The sequence below is a fragment of the Heliangelus exortis genome, chromosome 2 (assembly GCF_036169615.1).
Source record: "Heliangelus exortis chromosome 2, bHelExo1.hap1, whole genome shotgun sequence".
NCBI lineage: Eukaryota > Metazoa > Chordata > Aves > Apodiformes > Trochilidae > Heliangelus > Heliangelus exortis.
The window spans coordinates 48,774,883-48,790,474 of record NC_092423.1 but is presented as its reverse complement, the minus strand read 5'-3'; the positions used below and the strand labels follow the sequence as shown (position 1 = coordinate 48,790,474).

The window sequence follows — 15,592 nt, the reverse complement described above, 5'->3', positions numbered from 1 at the left end:
GTCCTCAGAACCTGTCTCCAAAGTCTATCAAACTACTGAGAGTCCTGGTGCAGGTGCTTGTTGCTCTAGAGTAAAAACAACTCTGTCCAAATTAATCTAATCCAGTCCCAGTTGAACCTGGAAAAGAATACCCCTGTTTGAAATAAAAGCATTCATATGGGAAGCAAAGAAGAAATAAGGTTTTTGTCCTCTGACATGGGGACATATTTTTGAGTAGTCTAGGTGCAGGCAGACCAGAGATATGCAAAGCTACAATACAGGAATTCTTTCTTTTTCACTTTATATTCCTTTCCTAATACTTTCCATACCCATTTTGCCTTCTTTCACTGCTTCCCAGCATGGAGCTGATACTTCGAAAGAACAGCCCTTTATAACCTCAAGATTTCCATGACATAACTATATATTCAAAGTTAGGATAATTATTTCCCATACACAGCCAGAGGATTTGCTGCTTTGAAAGGTAATTTAGAAAGGGATCTGAGTGCCAAAGTCTTTGACCCCAAACTTTGCTTCCTACTCCATTTACAATGCTAATGTATTTCACAGAGATACTGAAATGATGGAATATAATTATAGGTATCCATATTCAAATATGTTGGCATATACAAGATCTTTTACCCCCATATTTACTAACTGCCATAAAATATCTTGGAACTGCTAAATGGTACACTATAATGGTCACTGGGCATAAAATTACCTATATTACACTTTATAAAAGTTAAAAAACATTTTGAGTACAGAAGTATTTGGGGTGCACTGTAGCTCTATAACAAAACCAGAAATATCCATTATCTTTTTTGTTGCTTATGCCTCTGCAGTTCATGCAATAGCAGTGAGACGCTTCAGATCCCCTAACCCCACAGCTCTGTTCATTATTGTTTCCTTAAGACACCTGATAAGGACTCCAGTACAGTTAATGCTGGTACAGAAAAGTCAGTTTCCATCTAGTGGAAGACTCTGGTATCCAAATCTGCCAGCCATATGTATCCCTAGTGTTTCCAAAATCACACTTCAAAGAGCCCTATTTAACAAAATCTATAACCCCAGGCATTTCCAATGGAAAAGCTTTTTGCATTAATTAATAGAATAAATGTATGTGTACCATTAACATATTTTTCTTTACTGAATCAGGAAAGGATATAAAAAATTTACTGAAGCCTGAATGGTGGCAAAAGGAGTTAATGTAGCCAGATAACATCAACCTTGTCACAAAGGTCTGAAGATTTCGAAATTCTGGACGTAAAAAGTTTTTTCAGATATACAGTTCTTAAAACCACTGAAAGAAGTTGCCTTAAACATAAAAGGTTTTTCTGAAGTTCTGTTTAAGACTAACATATGAACAATAGTAGGAGGAACATATGATAAGGTAATCAGCAACCAAATAATCAGTATTAAATAAATAAGACTATAAAAGAAAACTAACAGCAAGCATCAGTAATGTAAAACATACGAGACTACCCATGCATACAAATGCACATATAAATACAAATGAGTGTGTATTTACACACAGATACATCTCATTGTGATCAATAGATATCTTTGCATTTTATAGCCAGAAACTTTGAGTTTCAGACTTGGGGTGATCTTGAAAATGGAATTTTTGACCATCAGTTGTTGAAACATATGCATACACGTAGAAAAAAGTTCCCATTTTAATAGCTGCTTTTGTATCTTCACCGCACTAGAAACATTCCTGTTTTTTATATCCGAAGTATAATCATAGGAAGAAAATATGTTATTATCACATTTGATATTTATTACTGATCACCAGACCAGATTTTGTCAGTGAGTAAGCTGAGCAATGCCAGTGAAGAGAAGAGAGGTGCTGTGGCTTGGCACTGGCTTAGCTGTAATCAAAGCTGATCCCAGCCTTTCAGAGTAAAACACATTGATATTGGGCACGGCCTTTTTACTGAACTCACTGAGCTGTAAATGATACATTCTGTCATGGTGCCTCCCTGGACAATATGTGCACAGCCCCTTTGTCTCAGCACAGTCACTAAAAACCTCCAGCTCCAGTTGGCACCTTCCATTGTGCAGAGTTCCTGGGACCTCCAAAGGGCACTGGTCCTGCTGCCTCTCTGTGGGGCACGTTTCATCCCTGCATCCCCACACAGCAAGACAGAGGCAAACTGTTGGGGGCACCGACTGTCACACAAATCAACACAGGTAGAGGTCGGCGTTTTAGGCTGCTGGGAAGCTGGGAAACATCCGTGCTTTAATGTAACCAGAGCTGAAAATACGTTTCAAAAAAAAACCAAAAAAAACCCAACAAACCCAAACAAAAGAAAATGCCAAACACAAAACACGCTGCTTCGTACTCCAGGGATTATGTGCTCATGGGTGAATGGAAGAGGTGACCCGCAAAGGCTGCTGAGAATGGCATTGTATTGAGCACAAAGATGGGGAAATTTGCTTCCCTGGCTGCTGACCCACAGGATCTCCGCTCACTGGAGAGGAAGATGGAAAGCGCTGCTGCTCGGCTGTATCGAGCGCTCCCTGACTAATTGCCTCATTACAAAAAGGGCAGCCAAAGTTAAACGCCAAAAGAGCAGGGCAGCCTGCTGCTGGGGAGAAAATAAATAAACCCTGCTATTTGCAAATGGATCTCACAATCGCAGAGCAGAACCCCTGAAAATCCAGCTTAGAAGAAGTTCTCTTCGACAAGCCTCAGCCTGAGCAGATAATCCGGGGCATCTGTGCTGTTCCAAAGGGATGGGGTAGACACAGTTCTGTTAAGATCTCTGATGAGGTCTTCTACAGCTTTCTCAGGAACTCATGGCAGTGCTCACCAATCACTACCATTAGAAAATTTTCTTTCTAACCCAAGTGCCCCTTCTGGCATCCATTTCTGCTATTTCTTGCCATAATTTTCATGAACCTCCTGACAACCTGGTGGTGAATGGACCACCTCTTTAATGCTTTTGAGGACAGATACTATTATCCTCATTTTTCTCAAGTTTTTCTTCTCTAGCCTAGTTGACTTGAATTTATTTGGTATTTCTTTATAGCTCATGTTTGTTGTTCTCTGAAACCTCCTGTCACTTTGCTTCGTTCTCGACACGCAGCCCAAAAGGGAAGGCAGAAATTCCTCTGGGGCTTTTTCAGTGCTGAGAAAGATAGTGGGTTACTCCACATGTTTTGCAAGCTAACTTTTGTTCACAGGTTTCAGTGTATGCAGTGTGTGTGTTTGTCACGACAGTGTGCCACTACAAGCCCAGATAATCTTCCCTAGGGATGCTACCCAGCCAATCATTCCTCATCCACTACCTGTGACTGTTTGTGCTGAAGTGCCTTCAGCATACCCATTTTGAAATGATCTTTCTTGGGAGCAAGTAGTCCAAGTTTTCAAGATTTTTTTGAATTTGCCCTCCATTGCACTTGCAAATCTTTTCAGATGTCTATGAAATGATAATTTAATAGCCCATATGGAATGATACTATGTTCAAAATAGAGGTCCAAGAAAGACCTCATTTTGTACGTCCTTATGCTTAGGGAAAGAGCCACTTGTACTTACTCTCTGAACAAGGCCACCCACTGGTTTCGTCCTGCCTTGTAGAAGCTTAATCAGCGTAACATATCACTCAGCCATCAGATTAGCACTGAGATGGTGCCAAAAGCCTTACTGAAGTCCAGCTGTAACATTTACTGCTTCTTCTGTGTCTACACACCATTATCTAATCAGCAAAGAAAATTAGACTGATCTGACACTGTTCCTCCTTGACAAATCTAGTGAGGCTCTTATTCCAATTTATTTTTGAAAGGCGCTTTTTATGAAGTTTCATCAACTATTGCAGGATTTTTCTAAGAACTGTTTTTTAAGTGACTTATCTACAATCCCTTGAACTTCTTTTCTTCACCATGTTTAAGAAAGGTGAATACAGCCAGTCCCTTCTGTATCTCAGTGTCTCCCCTGCTTTCTGAGTCCTCCAGGGCAGCCTCTTTCCTGAGGCTGCTTCAGATACTTCTGGATGCAGTCACCTTTGCTAGAGAACAGGACAATTAGCAAAATCTCTTTGAGGGCTCTGTCATTTTTTGAAGTGGTGGGAGGTGTGGAATAAAACCTTTAAAAACTAATCAGAAACAGTAGAAAAATTAGTATTTTTCAAGTAACAGTGGTGTCAACAGTTACCAGTGTTTTTGGGTACCTCAACATTAACTTTGTATAAGTTTTTTACTTTGAAGTAACACTTTGTTTGCCCTGTGAAATGGGCATTAGCTTCCTCATTTAACAGATGGGGAAAGAGCTGAGTATCTGAATCATTCATACTTAATTCTATGAGAAATATACAAACCATCTTGTCCTCAGAATGCCCCACTGAAACTGCTGGGCTGCATCTCTCAAAAGGGTTTGTAGGTCTCGTCCTGAAAAAATCTCTTGAGTCACACTGCCAGTCAGGAACAGTCCCAGAAACAAAATTCAAACCTATTATTGAGCTGATTACACATATGCAAAAATGGGGGATTTTTCTAGCCTGGGGAGCCAGAAAAGATGATGTAGAAAAGAGACTGTCATATGCTGGGAAAAATTCTTCTAGTGACAGAGCCAAAGAGAGAGCAGATGTCTATTTAAGAGCAGGTTAGAGATGGTTAGGAACTGATACCACATCTGATCTTCTCTCTGGAAAGATTATCACCATGTCTTTTCTCCCTCTTTTCCATAATTCTAAAAGGCAGCAATACTGCATCCCTTTTTAGGTGGAAATGCTTTCCAGGTACTTTAATTTTATATCAGGTCAACTATGAAAAGAATTCCTCTGAATGAAGCAACAAGGTTTTCAAAAAAATACAGCAAAAATGCTGTGAATTTTTCTATATGTGCTGAGGCTGGTTAAGACTTCTGTCTAAATGCTTTCTAATACAATTGAGCTTGCAAGAAAAAAGTCACCTTCTTTTCTATACAAGCAACAATCTGAAAGCAGAAATGTTTTGGCCAGCTTTCCCCTATTAGTTGTCTGAATTGCTCAGCCTACTGTGACACCTTACTGAACATGTACCCTCCTCTCCTACAGCCCTGTTCTGCACCTGTATGTAGGTGCCTACCCAAAATACATTTTCCAGGATCTGCTAAGGCCAGGGCACTGCCTTGAAGCATCCAGCTGCCTTCCCAGTATGACCAGAAAACACTGGGGCAGAGGGTGGCTATTCAGGGCTGGTGCTAGCAAGGGCAATAGAAGATGGAAGCAACCAAGCTGTACCACTTTCAACAGAGGTACCACAGCTGCATTCTGCTCTCCTGTCATATCATTTCTAGATATTTCTTGAAGAAGTGTGATGCTTTCAGTGGAATGGCTTAATGGAAAATATTTTCCTACTCTTGTTATTGAAAAAGCATCCATTTTCTGACCAGCCTTGGCTACTATACATACACAATCTCAATCGTGCAGCTGGTACACACTCAGGAGGGATCAGAAATGACTATTAAATGTGCAGCCACCTCATTTTCCTCAGAAAAGAGAGGCAAATAACTTTGAAAAATTAGACACCTGACCACATGTTTCACTTGCATTTAACATTTCCTCAAGAAAATCTCCTATAAATTTGTAACAGACATTTCTCATGCTAAAAATGCTGCCTTGATCGAGAAAGTCAAGAAGATACAGAGGAAGCTCTCATGCAGAGGAAGCTCTCATGGCTCTCTCCCTCTGCCTGGCCAGATGGCAAACTGAGCTAGCAGGGCCTGGGGTCAAGATGTGGAGAGGAAATAACAATCTTCCTCCTACCCATGAAGCTGATCTCTGCTTAATTTCTGCTCCTAAGAGGGCTGGTCACCAAATCAGCCACAAAAACTGATGCTACACTTGCTCCATGCCACATCAGTTCCTAATGCTTTCCCTTTCCCACTTGTGAAGGGACCAGTGATGGTTTTCATGGGTTAGTCAAGAGAGCAACTATCAAGTGAGACCCCAGAGGTGGCTGTCTGGGCTAGTGCAGTCACCAGCCTTCCCTCCCAGGTCTGGCCCATGCAATTCCAATGCTCTGCATGCTTCACTTTTAGCTGGTGGTTCACAGAGATGTGGACAGTCTGTTTTGGTCCTGAGCTGAGTTCACGTGGATGCTTTTAGCTGAAGTGACACCTCAGAGAGAGCAACTGGTGTGGGAGGTGGGTTTTTTGGTATTCCCCAATGAACAAACATGCTTGGTAGATTATTAGTGGTCCCAGCAACAGGAGTGATATAGTTTTCCTCTATATGGAAGGGAAATAAAACACAGTTTATCTTTTGCCAGGCAACTTCAATGCACTGGGCAGTTACTCTAGGAACTTAGAGTCTTGCTGGGTCAAAAGGATGCAAAAGAAGACAGTGCTCATGCATGACACTAAAAAAAACACCAGCATAAAAACCCTACAGGCAAGCACTCTCACCACCTTTCCTGTGCCATCAAAAAAAAAAAAAAAAAAAAGCTACCTAAAGATCTCACCATTAAAAATCCACCATCACTTCTCTCTTGCTCAGTCATTGCTTGTGTGGCTGTTGGCCCAAACAAGCCAGTCCCTGACACACATTTCTGCTTTTCATGACTTGCTCTCATTTCCCAGCTGGTGGATGACCCCTAGCAAGGGCCCTGACTTTGCTCTGCTTTTGGTTCACCCTGCCTTTCTGGCACCCAAATCTGCAGGGATAGTGTTGTTGTTTCAAAAATGATGAAAGAATGGTTTTATCAAGATGAAGATTACCATTTCTAATCATGTTACCTGAGCCAGATTGAAAATAATCTTGGGCTGACTTTTCTTCTGAAGGATGGGGAGCCATAGATTTACAGCACAAAAGTGCCCTGAAAAGCTAAGAGAAGGCAAAATAAACCTATTGATTGAGATGTATAAGACATATCCATCATTTAAGAGTCACTCACATAAAAATACAAGCTACTGCATCTCTCTAGGTGTATAGAGTCTTACACTGAGGGCATTTCTGGTGCAGAGATACCCACAGTTCCCATTGACTTTGGTGTTACTGGTCTTGCTTTGGGAATCACTTACTCAGCTGAGGCTCTAGGTACGGCTGCTGTGCAGATCACTGCCACCACCAATGTCACACGAGAGGGGGTTGGCAAAACACATTCACCCCACTTTAGTATGGAACATGCAGACGTGTGTGCTTGTGAAAAGGAAAGGAAATGTGAGGAAACAGCCCTTGCAACTTGACTATCTTGACTTGACCACCCAGGCCACAAAGTTCTCTGGCACATGAACAGACAAAATGTTCTTAGGAAGAGTTTCTCAGGCAGTGAAATCAACGAGGAGACCCTGAGTGAGTCTGAAGAAAACTGTGGTTTCCTGAAGTTAAGCAAAATGCATCATGAACCCTAACAGCCACCTAACTGACAGCCTGTAACATCTTTTTTCCAGGTCCCAGACTTAAGGAAGTTAAAGCTATCTTTTCAGACACCATTCCCTGCAGAGTAAAAACATGAACTTTGGGAAGTAGCTACTCGAAAACAAAATCATAAAATAACACCAGACCCCATGGCTGGCCTTGCAAAATCTTCAGCGATTATTTCACCAAAGACTATGAGTATTTTGCAGTACAGCTGTTGAAATAGATAAAGGAGTGATTTATGATGTGCATAGGAATTCTCAGCTCACTGGTGGGGTAACAAATGAACTAGTCCAGCAGGCAAACAAAACCTGGATACGTACCGACGCAGGTGTGTCCTTTGTACAGCCTGGAGGGGAGCGTGGGGGGCGGTGGGTTGTTTCCACGGGGCATAGGGGAGGAAGAGGCAGCCTTCAGTAGAAGCAGGAGCCAGAGGATGCAGAATAAATTAAGGAATGTTTCCCTAGCCCCCCTCATCCTGACGAAGGAAAGAAAAGAAGAAATCAGGTGGGATGGGAGCACAGGGACCTGTATTCCCTTAGAGGTCAGGGAGCATCCCGTGTCCTTGTCTCATTAGCAGCCTGAGAAGCGGTCTCACACACCTGTATAGCTATATGTGACACAGGGACTTCTTGCCAGGCAGAGACACACATCTGCCCTCTGATGGGGTGCATGGAACATCCTGCCCTGGCACACAGCAGTGCTCTCCCAGCCCCTGCCTTTTGCACATCCCTCAGCCCCTCCCAGGCCACTCAGGAAGGCTGTGCAGCCACCCAGCACAACCCAGAAAGCCCCGGCCCATGGGGTACCCCATGACCAGGCTGGGATGATGCCCCCGAGCCCCCAGGCTGCTCTCCACACTCCCCCAAACCCCAGTGCCCCGTGTGGAGCTCTTCCCAACCTGCTGGCCTGGGAGGACCAAGATGAAGAGCTCTGGCTCCTGTGTCTCCTGCGGTCGCAGCGGGTGACTAACGACCTTAAACCACAGTGGCTGTCAGAACCAGTCAGCATTAATAACACAAGACACTCCCCTGAACAACTAGTGTTGCAAAACAAAAAAAAAAAAAAAAAAAAAAGAAAAAAGAACCCAACCCCACAAAGCCTTCCTCCTCCCACCGTTGCTCCTCCACAGACAAGAAAAAAAATATCTTCAGCTGCTTCTGTAAGCAGGGTTTCTGTCCAGGAGGACCGGGTGTGAAAAATAAAAGAGGCAGTGGGGACTGGAGCTGTGGGAGGTGGGAGGATGGGAGTCCTGTGCCAGGATTTTGCTGGTTTTTAGTTCTGCCAGGGTCCAGCAGGGGAAAGGGGAAACAGCTGCCAGTGTAAGGGTACCAGCAGGAGCTGAACCCCTGTTCTCATCAGCTTTGAACATGTTTGTTTGCAGCCTCCAGCTGTATCCTGATCTTTTCCTGCTTTGGTAGTCAGAGTGACTAAAGGTTTCCCTGCCTTTTTCTTGTTTGTTCGTTTCTTAAATTCCCGCAGATAAGGTAGGAACCCTTGGTTCCCCAGCTTGAAAAAAAAAAAAAGCAGGGAGTAAAACATGTTGAAACAATGTCACTTCAGACTGGAACAAGCCCAGACAGCTGAATCCCAGCCACTGTGGATGCAAAGGTATCTATATAGAGGTGATGCAGGACTGAAGCTCTGGAAGGCCAGAGTTACATCCTACCTCTGCCCCTGCCTTTTTGTATAACCCTGGCCCACTCTCTTCCCCCTGCCGTGGGTCACCGGTTCTTGCTTTACTCTTCTACTCCTTGCCTGGCTCTTCCAGAAGTGGGCAGGCTCTCAGGTTGTTAAAGGGAAATGAGGAATTTGTCTCATTTGGCATCCCTACATGCTTCCTGAGCATAATTTAAGGAGACTCGGAAATGGTGTCGTAAAATAAGAAACAGAGAATATATTAAACTCAGTGACTCCCTGCCAAATCTTCAGACATTCCTGCAGATCAAGATGATCGCTCAGAGGCCAGGTCACCTTTAGTATTTAATGTGCTTTTTTGCAAACCACTTCTTTTCAATGGGAGCCTGACCTATGACATTTTCAAACACAGTCCCAGAAAGTTTGACTCGACTTTGATAAGCAGAATTTGCCTTGTGATAATGATAATATAATCGAGTGGCTCCAGAGGGAAAAAAGACTGTTAAAAGCTTCAATGTGAATACAAATCACTGCATATCTCTATTCTCTAAACCAAACCATTGGCTTCCAAATGTATGATTTTCTTCTAAAAAGGAAAAAAAAAATTAAACCCAAAATAGAGATAGTAGCTATTGCTCGAGTTTTGCAGACCTCCTCCTGCTTATCATTCTGTCTATAGCTAGCAATGCTGGCTTGCTTTCTTTTTTTCTTTCCTTTTTTTTTTTTTTTTTTTTTTTTAATAGCAGATAAACAAAAATCATAGTGCAAAGTGCCTTATCCATATGCCAATCCTACTGAAAGCTGCAGGATGTTTTTCTTAATGCTGTAAAAACTTGCTATAAAAAGACACCGTGCTACAGCGACTGCAGCTCCATTAAACCCTTTTTAACACACATATCACTTGGTTCCCAATGACACTTTGAAGTCCTTTAAAACTCTGCATATTGGCTCATGAGCAGCTTGCTGCAAAAGCAGAACGCTAATAATAGGCAAGGAAAAAAAAAAATATCTTCCTAGCAGAGAGGTCTTTGGAATGCTTTCTGCTTTTATATCTATAGCAAAATACAAATCTAAACAACGGCAGTTAGAAAGTATATAGATAGATCCCAAGCTGCTCCTAGGCATGTAAACCTGCAGAGCATACAGCTCTAGCCCATAATCAGCTGTGTTATTTTCTTTCATTCCAGGCTGTGGAAAGAGTGGTGAGATAACCCAGAAGCCTGTGTAACACAGAGCTGGTTTTTGCTATACCTTAGGCATTAGCCAAGCTCTTAAACCAATTAAAGAAAAACCCCAGAGCTTTTAAAATATGCAGTCTGGTCAGACAAATGAGGGATTTGCATGCATAGATTTAGAGGCCAGCTGGGAAGGTGACACACACGTAACCCCCCCTCCCCAGCCCCCCTGGTGTTAAATCTGTCTACTTCCCACTCAAATCAGATAGCAAGCCCTGCCTTTTGCCAAGTAGGTTTTATATTACTTCCAAGTCCTTAAGACAGTGAGACCTAAAGCTGTCCTTGTACATCAACGAAGGAGCACGTGATGTTGTCTTTTAATCTTAATACGTGAATGCGTGATGTTAATGGGGAGGTTAAAACCACATCAGATCTGTCCCAAAGGAAGGGATTTGATCATAAATGCTTCCATTAGGCTTGTGTACAACATCTAAGCCAGGCCTGAGAAAAGGGTGGCTTAGGAGGTGGTGCCTGCCCAGAAAAAAAGAGTGTGGCAGCAAGAACAATGTGGGACCGGAGCCCTCTCCTTGGCAAAGCACCAGGGCAGAGGGGTGATGACTGGGATGTCCCACCCCCCCCCCCCCCCCCCCGAAAAAGGCCTGGTAGGGTCACCCCACAGCTTGCAAGCATCTTTGTCTCCTTATCCCCCTTGTTTTTGCAATGTGTTTACAACCTGGCCTTGCACCAGGTCCAGATGGGAGGCAGAGCAGTGTAGTTCAGGTGGGGACTGGTTGCTCAGGACTGAGCTGCAATGGGGCTCCTGGGCAGGGTCCCCAGGCCCTGACACTTGCCTTGCAGGACCACAAGAGCCAGGTGGACTGCAGAAATGACCTCTGCAGAGATACTTCTGGAAGCCTCACTAAACACCTGCCTGCAGCAAGAATGCAATCAATGTTCTGTCTCTCTCCGGGCCTCCATGTCTCATTTCTGAAGAAGGGGTGAAGACTGCAGAGCCAGAGGCATGGTGAGAACACCACCTTTTCCAGTCAGGAAGCTCTCAATTTTCTGGCAATGGCCCAGCTCTGCAGACACACAGGTCATTTTCTCACTGCCAGAAAGAAGTTTAGCAGGTTAAAGCCTGAATTTGGACTAGTGATGATAAATACATAAATAAAAATAAGTACATATGCATCATATTTTTGGGGGGAGCCTAATAGGGTTGTATTTCTGTATTTCTGCACACACATACACACACTACTACTTCCTACCAAGGAAATGGAGGGATCTGTAGCTCATCTGATTCATCACATGGGTGAGGAGAGATGTACATTGTTTGCATTCTCTGTAGGGCTTTGGTAAAACACTGCTCTGAAGGGAAATCCTGCAGCCCTCTGCAATTTGCTTTCAGGATGCCATCACACACTGAGATTCTTGCTCATTTCACCCTGCTTGATGCAAGAGATTATTATATCCTTCCAGTTTATGTTTCTTGGGGAGTTACACCACATGTGAGGGTCCACAGAGCTAAATACCAGTTACTGTATTCCCACATGCTGGTGAGTACCAAGTGAAGTCTATGGGGGACACATCACATAAAGGCATGTGCAGAGCTAGTAAAGAAACCCAGTCTTCACAGCTAGTTCCAAGAGGAGGATCATGTTTCCTGGGGTCTGAAGGACCCACAACACTCCTCCATTTCTTGTTTTCCTATTTGCACATTGGTTCCTGGCACATAATGTACATAGGCTTGGGTCTTGGTGACAGATAAGGAAGGAGACAGGTAAGGTTTCAGCCTCCGCCTTTACTGTCCCTGATAGAAATGCAATGGAACCAAGTTAGGGTTTCTGATCTTCTGCAAACACAATTTAAGAGTCACCTAAGGGGACACTTTCATATGATTGCCACTAGAAGTGTGGAACGAGATGCAAGAATGGAGTTATTCTCAGCAATGCTTTCTATAATGGGTCCCCAAAGACCTGCTTATGTATATAGAAAATACAGCGAACAAAGCCCTTGAAAAGAAAAATGAATGGAAAATACTCACACGAAGCCTCAAAAACAGGACATGTAAGCATCATTGTGTCACCTGTCAGGGACCACTTGCTTGAAAAAGGGAGACAGAGAGACACTCTGTTGAAATATGGAATAGTCATCTTATAAAAGGAGATCAGCTGGCAGTGTATGTTTATCTGTTTTATTCTGTCCAAGTCACTGCACATAGAATTGCTTTTTTTTGGGTTTTGTTTCCTTTATTATTTGGTTAGATTTGTGTTATATACTTCTTTTTAAGATATATGCAATTTTTTTTCTCTTTGTAGCGTTCATGCACGCATCTTTATGATGATAAAATGTAATCTCGCAAGGTCTTTTCTCCCTCTCTCTTTGACGTGTTGTTAGTTCTTAAAGGAATAGAATTAAGCCTTGTATTTTTCTATCTGGAGAGATAAGACCTGCAGGAAGGAGCCTTTAGATCAAAGATCCACTCAGTCCCTTTTCTTCCTTTTATTTTCAAAACGTGGTCCTTTGTGCCCTTTGACTCTGAAGCTCCCACTGGTTTGCTGCGTTGGTTGTTTTTCATTACTGCTCTCTGAATTTCTCTGACTCTCATAATCATCTCTGCAGTTGGTGCATTATCACTGGCACGGATGAACATTTCCAAAGCCCCATGTGGATTTGCTCCTGCACCACAGCCAACTGAGTCATTCCCTCTGCCCCAGTTTCCTTATCAGTTGCTACTTGCAGTTCAAGTTATGCATCTATTTCAGACTTTCTCTCCATCTCATTATCATTCAAAGCTAAAGGGAAAGCACTGAAACCAGTATTTCCCACTCTCACATATGAAAATTTGTTCCAAGCTACTGCCAAGCTGTAGCTGACATGATTATCCCTTATTTCACAACCTTTAATGAAATTAACTGTCCCAACTTGCAGAAGCTGTGGAGCCCTGTGCCCTGGGAAATGTAAAAAACTGACACAACATCCTTAATTTTTGGGTACAACAAAGTGTGGGAACAAGACTCGTAGGGCTTTCCAAGAGGGACACTATACAACTGCATTATTGGTGACACGGTACATCTCCTGACTGATCAGCTTTAATGCAGTAAAACAAATCTGGCTGTTATGTTCCTGATAGGTGCAGTTGACACTACAAATTCAGAAGCAACCTTGACAATGTGGGGTTTGCAGGCCAAGTTGTGTGGACACAATTTTGGGCTTTTCCACACCTAAGGAAGACCTGATTCTTTCTGTCATCTACACAAAAGAAGCAACGCTGACAATTAAGGGTCGAGAGGGTGTGGCAACTTTGCTGAGAAAGGACTAATGAGAAAACCTTGGTTAAGGTCCTTAGAGTCACTCAGAGACAGCTGTAAATACGAGTCAGGGAGCCTGGGACAGGTTTCTGTGCTGCCCTGAAGTTTGGGCATTCATTTAAATACCTACTCAGCGTGATGGTGTTTTTCTCCCATTATGGCCTTGCCATAAATAGCTAGTAACCTGCTAGGCAAGCCAAAATCAAACCTACTGTATCAATACCTGCACAGCTACCACCATTGCACTGGTTTTTTTTTGTCAGAAATACAACCCTATTAGGCTCCCAGTTCAGTGCTGATTGAAGAGATGGTGGAGAGGGGAGATCTTACTGGAGATGCTGTCAGGTTTCAAGTATTTACAATGAGAGCACCACAGCATTAAAGAAGGAGAAAAATAAATGTTTGTTTACATTTGTTCCATTTGATCTTTTTTTTTTTTTTTGCCAGTAACACAAATGAAAGAAGTGCAACCTGGCAGCCTCTTGATCTCAACACAGAGCATGTGTCAATAAAAGATAATAATTCCTGGGTAAGGGCACAGAGATAAATGTCATTGGAGACATTTTTAGCACATATCAAAGTTCACAAGATTATTTAAACACATTGTTAGAGGCTCATGCTGGGACTTCTGTGCTCAGAAATGGGACCTGTCCAATATATGCATTGTTTATGGCACTTCACTGTTCAATAACAAGATAGGGGATTTTTTTTTTTCCTCTTTTTTCAAGGAGGCTCTTCACTGATTCACTTCAAAACTAAAAAGACCTAAAGGTGAGCTGGACAGTTTCCATCAGCAAGATGGCCCTGTAGGGTTAGCATCCATCATCCATAGATGAATATTCAAAGGCAGAGCAAGCTGATTCTTCAAATATTAATTAAGCAAGTCACCAGCCAGCCAGCAAGCCATGTACAGAGTTTTCATGGCCAATGGGGAAGTCAGGCTGTATAAAAGTACTCAAAACACCTGAAGGACTATATACCCACTAACTCAAACAATCTGAGGTTGAGGTTACAGTCCATAAAGATTGCACCAACCTCCCTGATAATCTGGTTTTATACAGGCAAGCCAAGCTCATGTGTGAGGTCAACCCTAAACTCTTGATCTTTCAGATCTATCACTGGCAATTCATAGTGGGCTTATTTGCTCTGGTCTCTCTTTCCACCTGCAGTGGATTTTATGCTGATGTCTGACAAAGGTGGTTTAGTCTTGCATATATATGAGAAGACAACGTGGGCAGCTGGTTATAATTACCATGGTTCATAGCCACCTCACCATAATGCAGAAACATGGCTATCCAAATTGGCTCTGCATTCAGGAAAACCTTTCTTCCTTCTTTCTGCTTCCTTACCATGGGCAAAGGTAATCATGGGCAATGCCCCAGATTTATCTCTTCCCAGGTTCAGACTCAAAGCTGTATTTTTTTTTTCTGTACTATTCTAGAAATTAGGGAAAATACTTGGTTAAACACAACAAACCTTGTTCAGGCTCCTTCTGAGGGATGCAGTAAGGTGAATGGCTGTGGCTCCATGCAAATCTGATGAGTCAGTTCATCTCAGATGAGACCTGAACCTGGAGAAGGCAGGCATGACTCCTGCCTTCATGATGAGGAACAGCCCTGTGAGGATCAAAATCAGCAGCACCAGGACCATCAAGCTGTGAGGGAGAGAGAAAGCAGGCACTGCATCACATTTTTTTTCCCCCTCTCAAGCTGTGCCCTGAATGCAGAATATTTCCTCCTGGGCTCTGTCCCCTCTACACACATTTTGGAGTCATTAAATCATCCATCAAGGCACCGTCCTTTATGCACGGTGGGGTGGCTGCCTGCCTGCCTCCCTGACTCCCTTGCTCGTTACTGGCCTTCTGCACTCCTTTTCAGCCAATTCAATGAAATATAAATAGCATTTCACATAAATGTTCATGGTCTCATAATACCTTCCCACTGTCTTTCTGCTTTCGCTCTGGATGCATAAAAAAGAGTTGTAATATCTCTCAATAAGCTACTGAATCCTTTTTCAACCCTGATATATGCTCAGTACAAGGTTTATTAAATATCAGGACTGTAGGCATTATCAAAGTCTAGCCAACTAAATTGTTCAGACAAAATGAGCAAGCAATCTTCTGCTTTGCAAGTCAATCCATCTGCCATGATAA

At 42.9% G+C, this 15,592-nt stretch overlaps 1 protein-coding gene across 4 annotated transcripts in view; it reads right to left on the bottom strand.

Moving 5' to 3' along the window:
- Positions 1 to 8,342, bottom strand: part of AOAH (acyloxyacyl hydrolase) — a 79,243-nt gene extending 70,901 nt beyond the window's left edge. For 3 of the 4 annotated variants that reach the window (XM_071736043.1, XM_071736045.1, XM_071736044.1), the window contains exons 1-2: positions 8,218 to 8,342; positions 7,640 to 7,794 (exon numbers count right to left, since the gene is read on the bottom strand). In XM_071736043.1, coding sequence (XP_071592144.1) covers positions 7,640 to 7,794; positions 8,218 to 8,327 — 265 coding nt within the window. In that variant the 5' untranslated portion in view covers positions 8,328 to 8,342. Of the gene's footprint in view, positions 1 to 7,639; positions 7,795 to 7,918; positions 7,991 to 8,217 lie in introns of those variants that run through there. The other variant, XM_071736046.1, reaches the window with a different exon arrangement.
- Positions 8,343 to 15,592: the final 7,250 nt, after the last annotated feature.